This window comes from Neopelma chrysocephalum, unplaced genomic scaffold (assembly GCF_003984885.1).
Source record: "Neopelma chrysocephalum unplaced genomic scaffold, ASM398488v2 Primary Assembly neopelma1_23, whole genome shotgun sequence".
Classification (NCBI taxonomy): Eukaryota; Metazoa; Chordata; class Aves; order Passeriformes; family Pipridae; genus Neopelma; species Neopelma chrysocephalum.
Window position 1 is genome coordinate 26,119,646 of NW_020897691.1, and position 17,055 is coordinate 26,136,700.

Genomic DNA, 17,055 nt, shown 5'->3' on the forward strand with positions numbered 1-17,055 from the left:
AAATCTTGCTAAATGACAAAGTATTCCTTGAAACAGATGGCTGAGCATTTGTATTTTTTTAACAAAAGTCTCCTTTTGAGTTGGTGACACACAGAAGAGTGACCACTGTTGGTCATGAAGTAGGAGAGTTTAGCCTGAAGATCCTATCCCTCTTTATGTATGTTTTCTGAGTTTAGTTTGGGGGCACAGTGAAATGCAGACATGGATAAAGGGGAGTTAAAAATGGGTCATATTGAAAATCAGGCAAATAATTCTGTACTTTTCAAGATTATAAACTTCATTATAATTTCAAGTGAAGTCCTTTGAACAGAAAATGCAGATGTCAGTATTTACAAGAACAATGAAGGCAACAGACAGCACTGGGTTTGCACCCACCATTGATTGTCCAGCACTGTGTATGTGTGCTGTAGATCATCCTAAGGATACAAATCTCTTTAATACATGGAAAGGGGGAAAGGATTATGTGAGTGTCAGCTTGGGAACTATTGTGCTCTGATCCATTATTATCAACAATCCTAATTATTGACAGCAGAAATACTCAAAGTCAGCTCTGAACTTCCAGCAGCAGAACTCCCAGCTTCTGTGAAAAATGGGCTTATGGCCAAGGTCTCCCAAAATCCATCTACACTAGCCCAATAGCTGTTGAGGGAAGTGAAAACAAACCTTCTGTCTATTTTGCAAAACACAAAATATTCCTAATAGCAGGATAGAAAGTTAAAATGGTCCTACTCTGCTGTCTACTCTTCCTAGTAGATAAGCACTATGAAAAACAAAATTCCTTCATGTTTGAGGTTGATGGTTCCATAGGCTGGAACACACCATGAACTGGCTGCACAGAGACTGAGCTTCTCATTCACTTCTAGAATCATGCTCTGGAATTTGTGCAATACTAATTTGTAATTCAAAGGATCTTTGAACATACTCTTGTATTAGCAAGATTCATGCTGAGATTGTTAACGTAGCAAATAATTTGATTTTGCAGTTCTCCTTTGTATTAGCTGCTTCCAGTAATGAGACTTTGCATGCAAATACGAATAGTTGGGGCAAAATAAAAAACTGCAAGCCCTAATAGATGAAATAAAATATTGCAGGTATTTTCATGGCACTGCAGAATGTATGAATAGTGATCAAGTGTTTAGGAATGAAATGGAAGGAAACAAAATAAAGAGTTCTCTGCTTATATTAAAGATCCGTTATGTAAACTGTATTTAAAACCATCTTAAAACAGATGAGTTCTTGTGAGTATTCTCAAGGGGATTTCTTTTATTTGCACCATCTACCTTGGTTTAGTCTGAAGTAAATACAGCTTAAAAGTCATTCTTAGGTTTCAGCCCTACTGACTCAAATGTAACACCAAAACCAAACAATCAGCAGGGTAGTCTGTGAATGTAATTTTTTGAAGGATGTAGGAGCTGATAATATATACTGACATTTTACGGTGAGAACAGATCTTTTCTTAGAGAATATTCCAATCCAGAGGTATTATTATTTTTACCTTTTACTATCGCAAAATCTATTTCACGGTTTTAATTCTTTAACTCCAGATGTCACTCAAAATGTTGGTGATGCAGAGGATGTCTTTCTGTTTGTCCATTGACATTTTTGATATTTACATTTCCAATCAGGGCATATATGCAACAGTTTCACTGACTAAAATGCACCATTAAAATTTAAATGCATGTTTATTTTACGTATACATAATTCACTGAATTAAGATAACACCAAACATCCACTATGAGCTAAAAACTTGGCTTGCAATTTAGAAAGGGGCCTGTGTTCTGCAGATAAGTACACTGTCAGTGTTACTCTGTGTTTAAAATGTTTCAGCTACAGGGGTTAGAATTGAAGAATTGCTTCATTTCTGCAGAGCAGGAGCCGGGCAACCTGTGCATCACAAGATCGATGTTTAGGACTGAGTTCCTGAGAATTATTTGTGACTGCATGCTAAATGTGATCCAGATTTCCATAAAAGATGATGTTTTTAAATCTAATCAGAAAATCGTATCCTCAGAAAGTAAGTTCAAGAAATTCAATCATAATGTAAATAGGATGTGTTACTTTTTAAAAAGGTTAATTTTTAAAATAGTGCCACATGATAAAATTATAGACTATAAAAATATTTTTCCTAGTGTCCTATATACTGAATCATTATTTCTATTTTTTGTCATTCATATGGATTTACACTGCTTCCATTGTTACAAGGAACCAGAATTATTTAAATTATAGTCTGTTTAAACAGACTAGTAGCTCTGTTGGTTTGGATGAAAAGTTCATCTACCTGGTATCCTACCATACAAGAGTTTTACAGAAGGGACGATATTCCCAATGCTTTCACCAGCTTGCAACCAGATGTTACCAGGCAATTCCTGAGCCAGATGTTCTTTCTATGTGTTTAGTAATGCTCCATGGCTATCTTTTCTGCGAACATGTTCGGTCTTGCCGAGAACTTGTGTAAGCTTTTAGCTTCACCAGCATCCTGTGGCAAGCAATGCCGCTGTGTAATGACACTTTACGTGAAATGCCACACCTTTCATTTTGTTCTGAATCAGTTTTTTTCATTGTAGTTATAGTTAATTCTCCCTAGTGCTGGTATTGGAAGAGACAGTGAACAATCCATTGAAATTACTCTGTTTTTTCCACTTTGATGTTTGTGTCTTGGTAATTTAGGTCCCTGCCTTCATCTGTAAACCACCTCCCCTGCTGTATTTGTTTTTTTTGTGGTGGCTTTTTTGTTTTTGAGGTTTTTTTAATCGATCCTCTAATTTTTGTAGCTGGCAGTCAAATCACTAGCATTACGTATATGAGCAAGGCATATTCAACTGAGCCATGAATTAGAAATGGTATTTAATATAGTTTAAATCTGAATTTTTTTTTAAACATAAACACACCTTTCATTGTATTTTGATTGGATGTTTGGGACAATCAGCCTCTTAACAGGAAACCTGATCTGACTGTACAATTTAGGCAAATACTTATTCTATATTAATGCTCATTGTTTACTTCAGTAAGAATGTGTTATGTCAAAAGAGTTTGCCATGTACTTTTATGGCTTAAAAGTCTTTCTGGCATACACCAAGAATAATATAGTAAATGCTATTGGTAGATTTGTAAGTATATTCCCAGTATTCTTCTGTACTTTGCAATATGCCAATAATTTAAGAATGAAACATTATCATCTATTACAACACTTCTGTACTTTCAGTCCCTAAATATGAATAACACAAAATACAGTACACGTACTGGGTCCTTGCAAAGCAACTGTGATGAAGCTTTATTTTAAAATACTAGCTATGCTTTTCATTGAAGTACTTATGCACAGTCAAAAGAATGAGAAATTAGGTTGACTAAAATAGTTACAATATACTAAACTGAATAGGCAAAACTAGGGAATTCTACTGATTAAAGCAGTGTACTTGAAATATGGCAACATCCTACAGTTGTTACTCTTTCACAGCTTGTTGGCAGCTAAAAAATTATGTACCTGCTTCAAGGGGAAAAACATTGCAGTTTTGCCCATTGCTAGTACTTCAGACAGCACTTAAGACATTTAAGACTATTATGGTTATATATTGTAATATATATTTCTCCATAACATTACAGCACACATTATACATTGTGCTGATTCTTTGTGAAAATATCTTCCTGTGATTACTTTAATGAAATGCCTTTTGGATAGATAGTAAACCGATGCTTCCACAAATACATAACTCTGACACTGGCACTAGGAAAAAGCAAAATCTTCAGTTTAAAAACTGCTCCTATGAGCATCTGCTCTTAGAATAACAATAATCTTTTATAGCAATTTTGTCTTAATTCTTAGTGATGCTCCAAAGCAACCGAAGGGAAGACACTAACAGGCTAAGAAAAGAAAAAAAGAATGATTTTGGTAGGCATGCAGCTTTCCCCCCTTAACTGTTTATTCACAGCCAGGATGCCAAAAACCAGTGTAGAGACGTGGTGTTTGTGCCGTTGCTTTGGTAAAACTAAAACTAATAGATATCTGGAGGTTCAGTGGCTGAAGATTAATTTTCCCAGTATTTGCAAGTGCTTTTTGGGCTTTTGCAGTCTTGAAAACCTGCCTATTTCAGTGAGAAATGGTGTTTTTAGAAATGATAGCTCTACTAGTAAAAGCCCTACTCTGGCAATAGAAAATCACTTCGTACTGATACAGCCACCTAAATACCTGAACAGGTGTTAAATGTTACAAGTACTTCTACATTGATAAAATTTATCTACACTAAGGTGTTTTTCTTTACCCATTCTGCAAGAGTCAACTGGCAAAATTAAAGTGTAGAAGGCCACCATGAGAAAGCCCCCATTCCGTAATTCCTCTAATTCTTTTGGGAAGTGCTCAAAACTTGGGTACTGTTGACAAGTGCCAAGCCTGAACTGTAAATGCTATTCTGAATGTGAAAGGGAGAGGGAGCTGACACATGGTAATCCCATCATTTTGGTGGGAGCCTTGGGGGGAGTAATATGAATCGTTGTGAAATTTCACATTGCTATTCCCTCCTCCCATCTGTTTTTTTTTTCCCCAAAGGAAAGGGTAGCCTAATCTTTTACCATAGTGCTATTTCTTGAAAGACCTATACAGTACTAAGAATGATGTTGAAATAAATCAAATGGTGATCTAAGCAAAAAATGCAAAAGAAAGCAGAATAAGAAAATATTGGTTGTCCTATACCCAAAGAAAAAAATAAGACCAAAAAAAACAAGCCACAGGGAAAAAAGAATTTAAATATTTAAATATTGCAAATCCCTTATGAATCCAACCCCAGAGGGCAGACCATTCACTCATGAATTTATTTATTTATTCCTCAGAAGAGAATTTACAAGCCCGATAACAGGCTGGTGGACCATCCAGCTCCAGCAGCACCAGGCCAGCAGCAAGGCCAGGGGACTGAAGTCTTGGTAGGAGCCGACCTAGTGCCTGTCTTTTCTGTATCCCCTCAGAGATGAGCATGAAAGAGCCAAAGTGTTGCAGCTGATGCTGAGCTCACAGGACAGGAACTAGTGGCTGAAATATTAGTCCAGGAAAATCAGGAGAGGCCTAATGTCTGACTCTTGTGGAGTCACCATTTTGCTTCATGTTCTCTGGCAGTAGAAAAGCATCAGTATTCTACTGTCCTGTCATTTATAACCCCATTTCCCAAGGTTTTTTCATCCTGTGATGAAGTAAGGCTACCTTCTTCACAAGCACTGATGATCTCAGCTATGGAAGTCTGATAATTTCTTGTCCTACAATGTAGTCATTTTCCATATAATTTATCAATCTGCCTTTTATCTATTTATCAATATCTATAATCTCTGTTGCCATAAAAATAGAACCTTAGACAATCTATGGTAATGCCAATTAGGCAATTAGAAAATTCGGAGTGCTGATCATTATATATCTGTATCTGCAGACAATGAGGGAGAAATAATATTTTATAATAGTTTAGGCATGTTTGTTTGTGGCCTGTGTGCTGGTTTTGCCATGTTTGTGATTTGTCCTTCACCTTTGAGCTCTTAAATCCAGATTATATGTGATAGCACAGAAAGAAGCAAAACACAAATAATGTAATTTTTGTGTGACTACTGCTTGATTGTCCCTAACCACCTAAGCTAATAAAGTGTGATTTTATGATATTTATAATAACAGTGTTATAGTTTGAGGAAAATTGTAAAGTCTCCAGGAGTGGAGGTACCTGTGTGTAATTGAAGCTTTTGTACATCAGCCAGCAGGTGATGAAAGCTCCTACAGATGATTATCCCCTCATATACTTCTTAAAGAAGTTCCAAAACAAAGTTAAAATAATTAGGTGCTAAATTCCCTCAAGAGCAGCAGAGCTTATGGTATCAAAGTTATCTTCTTTGTAATATTTTCCAACAATTTTCACTGTCATACATGCTCTCGTACGGGATGAGACTCTTCTCAATGAGAATTTGTGAAAAACTTGAATTACTGAAAGTGCTTATTTCTTGTATCTCAGTTTTAAAGATGGTAGAAAATGTGCCTGGAAAAAGTGGTGAAATGAAAGGTTTATGCAGCTGATTTACTATACCAGGATTGTTAAAATGCTTAATTACTGACAAAGAGAGGATAGGCTGTCTGGAAACGATGTGTCCCTTCAGAAATGTTACCCTTTGTTAAAGCAAAATACAATCTTCAGCTCTTTGCCTCTCCTGTCTGTCTCTCCTACACAAAAGTTCACAGTATATAAAGTAATGCAGCCCTTTTTTATGATCAAGAAAGGATACAAAAGAGATGCTGATGATTCTATGATATTTTAAATTGTCCTGAGATAAGATATGGATGGACTCAGCTAAATTCTGAGATGGGAATATTAGTGACGAGATTATAGTGCCTTCTGTCAATGTATGTTTATTATTTAGTGAAAATATGCCACTCAAAGGAGGTGATTGTCCCACTCTGCTCTGCACTAGTGTGGCCTCACCTTAAGTAATGTGTGCAGTTTTCGGTACCACAATATAAAAAAGACAGTAAGCTGTTACAGAGTGTCCAAAGGAGGGCAATGAAGATGGTGAAGGGCCTTGAGAGGAAGCCGTATGAGGAGTGGCTGAGGGCACTTGATCTGTTCAGCCTGGAGAAGAGGAGACTGAGGGGAGACCTCATTGCAGTCTTCAACATCCTCACAAGGGGAAGCAGAGGGGCAGGTACAGATCTTTTCACTCTCGTGACCAGTGACAGGACTCAAGGAAATGACATGGAGCTGAGTCATGGGACATTTAGGTTGGATATCAGGAAAAGGTTTTTCACTCGGAGGGTGGTTGAACACTCAAACAGTCTCCCCAGGGAAGTGGTCTCAGCACCAAGACTGTCTGAGTCCAAGAAGTGCTTGGATAATGCTCTCGGGCACATGGTGTGATTCTTGGGGTGTCCTGCACAGGGCCAGGAGTTGGACTTGATGATCCTGCTGTGTCCCTTCCAATTCAGCATATTCTGTGATTCTGTGATACTATAAAAATATATAAGGGATAGTGTTCCCTGATCCTGGGAATAGCTTTCTGTCCCTGAGAAGGATGCATGCTTCCACTGATGCAAGTTAGTACCACTGTTTCTATTGATTTTCAAGTGCCAAGATGTAACCAAGGGCAGCCAAGGGCTGCAGATGGCTCCTCATCAAAGACCAAACACCAATGCAGCTGCACGTTGTGACTGCTCACTCTGACCCCAACTTTCCTGTGGCAGCCATATGGCTTGGAACCATTCCCTGGATACTCATCTTTCTCAGGGTACATGTGTGCATCCTCATTTGCAAACCACCCCACTTCCACAGATGGTTTTGTGTCATGCACTACTGTTCTGATTCTGTTTGAGACTCTATTAATTTCTCCCAGTGAACCTATGATTGTATTTGATAGATTGAAATTCCAGGACACTTGATCATAGATGCCCTTGTAGTATTTATGTTATGTATATGTTTACATTTACATACATTTGCACTGCGTTTCCACATATGCGTGCTTGTTTAAAAGATACTTCGGCTTCTCTCTCTCTTTTTTTTTTTAATTTCTTGACATATGGTGAACAGTATTGTACATAACGTGAGTTATTAAATAGTAAGATACTATAGTAAATCAAAATAAATCTACCCACTATAACATAAATACAATTTTTTGGGGGGTGAATATCTTCCAGGTGAACTGCAAATGTTATGTTTTTCCTGCAGAAACTACACAGATGATATCCTGATGTGGCCAAATGTTAAAGTTTAGCCTTCTCTAACACTAGCAATTGCTTCCAAAATACACAGCAGTGGTAGTATATTCTTGCCTTGTATTTCTACAGCTCTGTCTGAACCTTGCTCTACAAACCTGTCTATCACAATTTCTTTGCAGTAGAAGATGAGCAAATTAGCTGCAACACATGATTTATTAAATTTAGTCATTTGTGAATGTCACAAATGTAACCCTAGAGGACTGAGGGCTTACAGGCTACAAATTTGATGCTTTCTTTAAAATTCTTTGTGACCTGTGTGTGTGGCTATGCATCAACCTATAAATACTTATGAACTTTATAGTTATTTCTCGGTAGAGGGTATTGTAGAACAGCTATAACAGTGCTGTGAGGTGTTATTATTCTTGCTGTATGACTGGTATTTTTTTCAGCTTTCTCACTGGCTTTCAATCACAAAGAAACAAAACCTAAAATATTTATTTCTTGTACGAATTTTAGCACAAGTATTCATGTTGATTCTCCTTGTAGTTGTTATTCATGACAGTTACTTTTGAATACCTCTGAAGAGTAAATAAAAACATCAGAAGTACTACTAGGAACAATCTATTTTTTTTTCTTACAGTTTATATTTATAAATTTCTTGGTTCAAAATTTGGCCAATCCTTGTTACAATAATGCTATTAAAAAATAACTTCCAAATATCATATACTTACATTCAATTTTTTCAAAATTGCATGTGCTAAATGTCATTGTCAAAGCTATCTTATAGAAAAGATGTAGAAAAAATTTGGTTGTGTCTGTTGATGATTTTTTACAGAATGCAAGCGTAACAGAAACAAGCCTGGTAAGTTAATGAAATAGGTGAGGCAAGCAAGAATGTGGGAACTTCTGTTCCTTCTTTCTGATTTGTCTCTGACATTTGCAAACGTTATTAAAGAGTTTTTGTCCCATTAATATGGTATATCTCAAACTGTAGTTAGGATCTCGTGTAGTCAAAGTATGGTACCCTTCTTTTGGATTTTAGTTAAATTTCTGGAAAATGCAGTTATGAGTTGATGTGAACCATTTTTAAATTCATGTTGAATTCAAAAGATTGTTTCAATTCAAAATAGCAAAAATAACACTGACAGCTTGAAATATTCTATATTAAGGGTGGCTGAATTTGATTGAATTGTGTAAAATATGAGAGAAGGAAACATTTTTCTACGATTTGTTTGGGATGAAAGAAGATGATGCAAAATGAATATTTTTGTCAGTAAGAAAGAACTAAGAATATTTTGCTTTGTGTTAAATTGAAGTTTTACTGGGTAATCTTCAACCCTTACAGAGAAGTGGTTTTCTTTCTCACAGCCCATGACTCAGTTGTTCCTTTCTTTGTTCTGAAGCATTTCTTCTCAGCGCATAGTGACATTTCTGGATAGCTCTCGCTTGCTCAGCTTAGGATTGTGTCACAATTGTTGTGAGCTTTTCTGACTGACTAAACTCTTCTCCTTTGTTGCTGCTCTGTGTTTTACTTCACCAGATGTTTTCGTGCTACAAATTCAGCTGTGATCAAATCTGCAGGCAACAGCAAAATTAGAAGGGTAGAGGAAGAATCAATGTGCAGACTGACTTAGTTAACATGTGTGGGAGGGAGCATGATTTCAACCTCCCAGCCAGATGTAGACTGAAATAACTCTCCCAGCTCCTACTCAAACCTGATCTAAAGTGGGGGGTGGTGGGAACTGACATGGACCATGAACCTGACCGATAGATACAGCCTGTCTTTTAAAGCAGCAAATCATACATTTATTTTCAAGTGTGTTCTCTGCACTTGCTAGCACCCTCTCTGTCCTGCTTGATGAAACTTCAGCTGCTCAGTTCATCCATTGTTACACCCTAGATACTGAATACAGGGGTCTACTTCCTGACCTAAAGGAGAAGAGAGGTGGAGCTGTGGAGTTGTGAGCTACAGGAGTCTTCTCCACTCCTGCCTCTTCAGTGGGTTTGGTGTTGCTGGATGTTGTTTTTCTCGTCCAAGAGAAGAGACAAACCCAGGGTTTCTGGCCTTCACGAAAGCAGCCTCACAACAACAAAGTGAATGCTCCCTACCACTCCGAAGCGTAGTATCTCAGAAGACATTTCAGAAGGAGCTTCCTCTGTGTGCTTTGGTGTACAAGCCATTCAATGGTTCTGCTCAAACTGTATCAGACAATGCATTATGTTCAGATCAGTCACAGAAGGGACTAGAAGCACCGATGTGAGAAACAGCCATGAGAAAAGCTAATGTTTTCCACAATACTGTGTAATATAGTCAGGAAAGTATCTATGGTGTCATACAAGGTCCTAGTTGCTCTACAGCGTTCAGGGTCCTCATGCTCAGGAAAGATCCGTTCAAATTGGAACAGATGCACAGTCAGGAGGATGGAAGATCTCCCTCTGAAAGAAAACCAAAAGCATGTAGTGTGTTTAATGTAGAAAAATTCTTTTTCAAGAGTTATACAGCTGCCTTGTATAAATGTAAAACAGGATTGAACAGGAATATGAGATACCATGCTCCACATTTTTTATTTTCTCTTCATTTTCATATGCTAGCAGTGTATGTCTGCCTCTGCAGTGAATGCATTCAGTGTGCACCGGATCTAGGTAACACTTTGGGAGAATTAAGGAGGGCCAAGGTCATTACATTCTGAAAATACAACTATTTTTTCTTAATTAGTGGCACATGTGAAGTTATAGTTTATAAAATAAAAATTGTATCAAAACTAGCTTAAGAGAAAGGTGGCATTCAGTGTTATCAGTGAAAATCCTGTAGTTCCCAACATTCATGCCTGACTTTTCCCTTTCCAAAAGTGGCATGAAACATCAGTTGTGGTATTAAGTTTTCCGCAAAAGTTTTATACCTCACGTGGAGGTACTGCAAAGTGTACTAGATTTATCATCTGTTCTGTGTGCTAATGGATACAGAAATCCATGCCATTTTATCCCTATTAAATCACACACCAAATAAAAGTAAACATAGTGATGTAGCAGAAAATTATGTGCTGCATTTTTTGGTACCTTTCAATGTAATTGAACATATGGTGAATAATCCTTATAAATAACTAGATATTATTAACCCTCTTAGTATGGATGAGGAAAGGGAAGCAAGAATTGATGTGAGGGTTTATGCAAGGTCACACTGCAAATAAATGTGGATAAATTACTGCTACAGAAACAGATATACCTCTCTGGGTAAAATTCAGCAGCTGTCTGACCATGAGAAAATCATAAAGCAAATGAGATGAGAACTTCCACCACTCAACTCCTGTGCTGTGATTTACATAAGGTAAGCAGATGGGCTGCAGTGGACGAGATCTGAATTTCTCCAGAGGATGCATTCAAGAAAAAACAAACTGGATAAACTAGATTAAATTCATGTGCTTATTAGTTTTCATATGGTTAATCTCAAAACCAGCATCGGTAGTTACTGTTTCACCTTTTGCAAAGTCATAGGATTAAGAATTACCGAAGCAGCCACCAGAGTGCAGCAGATACATTTTAGAGCAACTCGAAAGAAAAGCGAACAACCTAAGAAGTGATACTCTCTTTTCTTCTGGTCTTTTTTTTTTTTTCCTCTATGGAAAACAAATCAGCACTTTAAATATGTGTGTAGAGGGCAGTGAGGAAGAAGGTGAAAACTCAGAAAGCTGGGAAGGTATCACTTCTCTTACATTTGCCCATATCTTTGCAGTTGCTTCAGTGACAACTGTGTCTTGCTTGCTGAATTCCCCCGTGTATGGAACTGCTGCCTTATAATACTGGACATGTTTTTCATTAAAAAAAAAATCCTGTGAAAATTTGAATATAGGTTACACATTAGCTTGTGGGATCAGGCCATAAGAAATGTTCACCATGTGCTGGCTAGCAAACATGTTACCAGCTTTCTGTGTACACATGTGATTTCATCCCTACCTTTGCTATTCAGGGATATATAAGCTGATCTGAAACACCTTCTACATATCAGTATTGTACATTTGAAATACTGACTGCTCCACATTGCTTATGTCATATGGTGCACATTGTAACTGAACACTGTGTCTTCCATATTTTGAAGGTCAACATAAAAGCATTAAAGGTGTAACTTATCAGACAGATGGGCAATCCTGGAACATGATTCATCTTTATGTGCTAGAATGGAGGTCTAGCATAAGGCAGAGAATTTTACCCTCTAAAAGTGCATTTCTTTCACAGACTTTCAGTGGAGTAAAATCAGTTGTATGGCTGTAGACATCCAAGAGTTAAGTAACCTGTAATATACATTTTTATATTATTCATAGTATTGGTTATTAACAGCTGCAGAACACTCTTAACATATGTGGTTCTTTAGGTAGTGGAGTGCAGCAATACATGAAGTGTGAAGCTTAATAAGGGTTAGATTTCATCTTACAGTATAGAAACAACTTTCCACTGCAAGTCTTTTCTGCCTGCTGGCTGGAACCCTGGAAACATAATTTGGACAAGGGCAGTGCTGCCGTTTTATTTCAATGTGAATTAGACGAGTGAGCTGATGAGACATTTTCTGCTCAGTTTAAAATCCAGCTGAACAAATGTTAGAATAAATAATGCAAGGAAAAGGTTGAAACTCTCCTGCATTAAAAATATACTTTAAAAGTTCAATTTTTCTTTTATTGCAGCACTACATTGGTTGTCTAAACACTCTTGCATTGGTTCCAGAGGGATTTCTGGACCTCAGCAGGAATAAATCCATCTACTGCCATTGAAGTCAGCCTGTGAATTCAAATTTGTCAGCTGACCCGTTACTGTTTCCTCAAGCCAATTCACCTCCAAACATTGCATTTTTACCTGCTGATAATTAACATATCATTAGGAACATGGAATGTGAAAAATCACCCTAAGCATTTAGAAAATGTATACTCATATATTTATACAAAGTATGAAAATAAATGTGGTTTTTCTTTTTTATTTGGGAAAATTTTAAAAAGGAAAATAAATTGTTCTGCAGTGAAGAATCAAAAGCATATGTTGAACACATGCATATTCAAACCCCACAAAGCACTGATGAAGGATGGCACTGCTGAGAAGTTATCTTTTTAGCAATTGCTTTGTAAAGAGAGCACTAACCATGAGAACCCTACGTGATCTGCTTGGCCTTGGTGACTGATTATATTGAGTGTAAAGGCACTGCATGACATCTTAATCTAAATATTTAAACTCTTTGAAGGAGTCTTGGATTCTGTAGCAAGGTAGACTGATTTGCAATCTCCTTTCTCAATGATGTCCTCCTCTTATCATATAAACATAAATGCCTCAAATGGTGCATTCTTATCTAGTTGATTATAGAATCATAGAATTGTTTGGGTTGGAAGTGACCTTAAAGATTCCAACCCTTCTGCTGTGGGCAGGGATGCCACTCACTAGATCACGTTGGTCAGGGCCCCATCCAACTTGGCCTTGAACACTTGCAGGGATGGGGCATCTACAACCTCTCTGGGCAACCTTTTCCAGAAATCCTCTGAGTAAAGGATTTCTTCCTAACATCTAAGCTAAACCTGCCCACTTTCCCTCTAAAACCATTTCCCCCTTTCCTGTCACTACCTACCTGTATAAAAAGTCTCTCTCCCTCATTTTTATAAGCCCCCTTAAGGTTCTGGAAGGCCTCAATGAGGTCTCCCCGAAGCTTTCTCTTCTCTATGAACAACCTTACTTTCCAAATAAGCATGCCTGTGCCTTATTAAGAACACAAATATTAACTGCAAACTCAGGAATTAATGACTGTTTATACCAGTGAAAGAGACTAGTGATATTTTTGTGAGTTTACAGCAATAATATATCTGTAGGTCAAAATTGTTTATCTGGCTCTACTGTAAATTGGGAATAATTAAATGAAAGAAAACTATGCTGGTGGTGTGCTGTCATAACAGGACTGAGTTTGAGCCTATCAAGTTGTCAGACATAGTATAGAAAAAATTGTGTCTAGAGGTAAGCTCCTAAATCCACTTCTATGTTTGAAGCGTGTCCTGATACAGACACATATAAGGAGGGAATCAGTATCTCCAGTCGTTTTATCAGTAATTTAATCCCTATTTTCATTTATTAATAGAACTTTTTTTCTTTCCAGTTCTTCACCCACCCTCCTCGTGATATACTCACAAAAGCTTTCGTAGGCTTTCTTACTCCTTGCTCTCCAGTTGACTGGTACAAACTCGTTCTGGGTTTTGCCATTCTTAACCTCCCCCCCACCCCAAGCAAGGCAGATTCTTCCCCTTCTCCATTTGCAGCAAAACTGTCTTTTGAGCAGCACCTAATAATGCTGCATTGACTACATCTTGTTACTGCATTCTTCTTTTTACGGCAGTGGTGAAGCATGTTATGGTGTACCTTAATTATGATGTGTTTTAAGATGCTTATCAAAAAAAGAAGTTTACATTTTTGTTCTTATAACACCTAATATATATTTAGTTTGGGCAAAGGGCTTTGGAAGGCACTCATTAAACATGGAATGCTTTAAATGTTTTACTTTTATTTCTGTTATATTTTAGCTATTTTTTTAAAGGAAGTTTTATAAATAAGTGGGGTATTTGGCATTCAACCAATTAGCTGAAGTTTTAGACATGGCCGTGTCCTAATGACTTTGGTATTTTCATTTTTAGTTTTTCTGGGTTAGTTTAAAAGAAAAAAGTTGGATCCTTCAGAAAATAACTTTGCATTCTGCATATGCTGTTTAACAATTAACCACATGTGCATTTAAAGAAAGATCCAAGTGCACCAGCATAGGAGTACTGACATATGATGTTTTCTCATCTCATGTTTATATATTTCTAAAGTGAGCAGTGAAAACTGAGGAGTCTTGCTTGTATGCTTATGTGAGAAGTTAGGCTAATTTTTGCCTTTTGGACACAGCCTGAGATGTGGAGAGAGTGCAGTACCTTTGCAGTGGGAGTACAGGGAAATCTTTTCACAGTGCTAAGTTTTGCTGTGGTTTATGTCCTTGTTTTTGTGAGAGTGTAGGGACATGCAGACAATTTTCCTGTGCTTGTAATACTGGGACTCTTCTCAAAATTTCATAGCAACTTTGCCCTTTTTAAAGAAAGCGGGACTCCCTGTTTGGCACTATGTAGAAAGCCACCCTTTTAAGAAACCTATTGGATGAAATTATCCATTTAAATCAATGTCACAATTCAGTTAGTCTGAATATGAGCCCTGTAAAGTCACCAGCTGTAAGTATCAAGGATTATAGAGGACAAACTGATCTTGCTCAGACATGATGGGAAGTTCTGCCCGTTTGCTCCAGCGAACTTCATAGTAGCCGTAGGATGAGATTTCTGTGCTGCTCCTTCTTGGCAGCTCTGTGCTGGAGAACAGCACAGTGTATCATCCATCCACAGCTTGCATGCAGCTTTCCGATTTAGGTGTACAATTTTTAAATAAGTGAAGGTTCAGAACCTGATGCTTGCGTGCTCCAGAACACCTCACATAGCCCAGCACTGAACTTTGCAGATGTTTAATTGCAAGCAAAGGAGTTGCATGATTTGTTTGTTTTAAAAGGGAAAGGTAAACACTGCAACTTACACTCTCATTGAAGTCGATCCATTCACTTATAGAACAAACCAATTCAGACAAAATATATGCTTTTGTGAACTAGGGCACAGATCACAAACCTAAATAATTTGTGTACATTTACATGTTGCCATGGAAAAAAAAAACAAACAAGTTTGAGTGTTATGTTACAGGTCTTGCCTCCCAATTCAAAACTAATACCAAGGCAGTGAGTCCCATCTCATCAGAGTCTGTGCCAAGGCGCAGAGGAGGTTGTGCCCACCACGAAGGTCGACCCAATGCTGCCCTACTCTGGCTCTTGCTGGTTGGTAGAGTGTGGCGTGCTTGTTGGAGCTAATGGCAGCTGGTTTAAGGCCCAGTAGCTCTGAGGCAGCTCAGTCACCTGTGTTCTTGCGTGACGAAATCACTTGCTGTGATTTTTATATCGATAGCTTGTAATCTAAAAAAAACAAAACAAAAAACCCAAACCCTACTTTTTGTGTATGAAAAGTTAAACCACTCACAGAATAACGTTGGGATTCAGTGCAATGGATAATGTACATAGCACACCCTGAACACATTCCTTGCTTTTCTTATCGCCGTGCTGCCTTTGCCACACGGCAGCCTTGGAGTGCAGCAGTTCGCCCGTGGCACGCAGTACCTACGGCCTGGCCAGCTGACCCGGGGCTGAAAGGGCAGCGACTTTTCTTTAATTGTCGGACTTCACGATGCCTTCAAGCAGACTGGACCCTGCCCGGAGAACGCCGGTTTCCCGCACCCCGCTGTGTGTGGAAGTGCACGGAGCTCTAAGGCGGCCGGGGCGCTCCGGGCACCGCTCCCGGCAGCCGCTCGGTGCCGCCACCGCCCGGGCTGCCCTGGCCCTTGAGGCGCCCGAGTGCCCGAGCCGGGAGGAGGGGCACGGCCCCGCCGGGCCGCAGGAAGCGCTGCCGTCACCCGGCCCTGCCCCGCTGCGCCGTCGGCGGGAGGCTGGGCCGCGCCGGGCCGGGGCCGAGCTGCCCCGCTCCGCCTCGGGATCTCCAGAAGGGATGCGACGGTGTACGCCATGAGCTGGCGGTCCAGCTCCCGCGGCGTGGTCCTCACCGCTTACCACCCCAGCGGCGGAGGAGGCGATGCCCCCGGCGGGTGAGTGGGGTTGCGGAGAGCCCGGCGCGGCGGTGGCAGGTGCGGAGGCGGCTCCAGCTGCGCGCCCGCCACGGAGGAGGAGCGGAACCGGCTCAGCAGAAAGCTGCTGCGCGGGAGAAGGTGTTTTCTCCGAGCCCGGGGGCTAAAGGGTTTGCCCATTTCTGCGCCCTGTCCCGCAGCCTCCCAAACTGATTTTCCTTTTTTTCCCCCCTTCCTTTCCACCCCTCTCTGTAATCAGCTCTGCACATCGTGGAAACCCCACGCATTTTGCTGGTCTGCCGAGAGCCGAGTGCAAACAGCAGCCGCAGGCTGTTGTTAAGGTGTTGGTATATGAGAAGAGCCCCGTGGCCGCCCGAGTGCGTTGTCGGTGCGAAATCCAAACTGTTCCTGGTCGGTGCGGTTTTAGGCTCGGAGTGTGGAGGGTTTTGCAGCGGTGAACGCTGCCCCGGGCCCTCGGGGGGCTGGACCCCAGAGTCTTTGGGATCAGGCTGTGGGTGGGATGCAGTGCATAGATTTTCGTATAACCTCTTTGCGCTTTACTGCTTTGCATTGTTATTAATTTTTTTTAACGTGATAAACGGGAGAAAGGTGCAGGTTAAGGACGAGATAAACTTTTTAAAGCATTTGCCATTGAAACTGATAATGGGCAAGAAGCCAGTTTCACATACTTGAAGGTTGAGGACCTACCTCCTAGTGCTTCACAGCATGTGTTT

General features: G+C 39.5%; 1 protein-coding gene across 2 annotated transcripts in view; it reads left to right on the top strand.

Annotated features, from left to right (window-relative positions):
* Positions 1-17,055, top strand: part of ARHGAP18 (Rho GTPase activating protein 18) — a 98,803-nt gene that overhangs the window by 12,541 nt on the left and 69,207 nt on the right. The window contains exon 1 of one of the 2 annotated variants that reach the window (XM_027691321.1): positions 16,200-16,342. The exons of the other annotated variant lie outside the window; for it this stretch is intronic. Within the exon in view, the coding sequence (XP_027547122.1) occupies positions 16,263-16,342 (80 nt within the window). The 5' untranslated portion in view covers positions 16,200-16,262. Of the gene's footprint in view, positions 1-16,199; positions 16,343-17,055 lie in introns of those variants that run through there. 2 annotated transcript variants of the gene reach the window in all.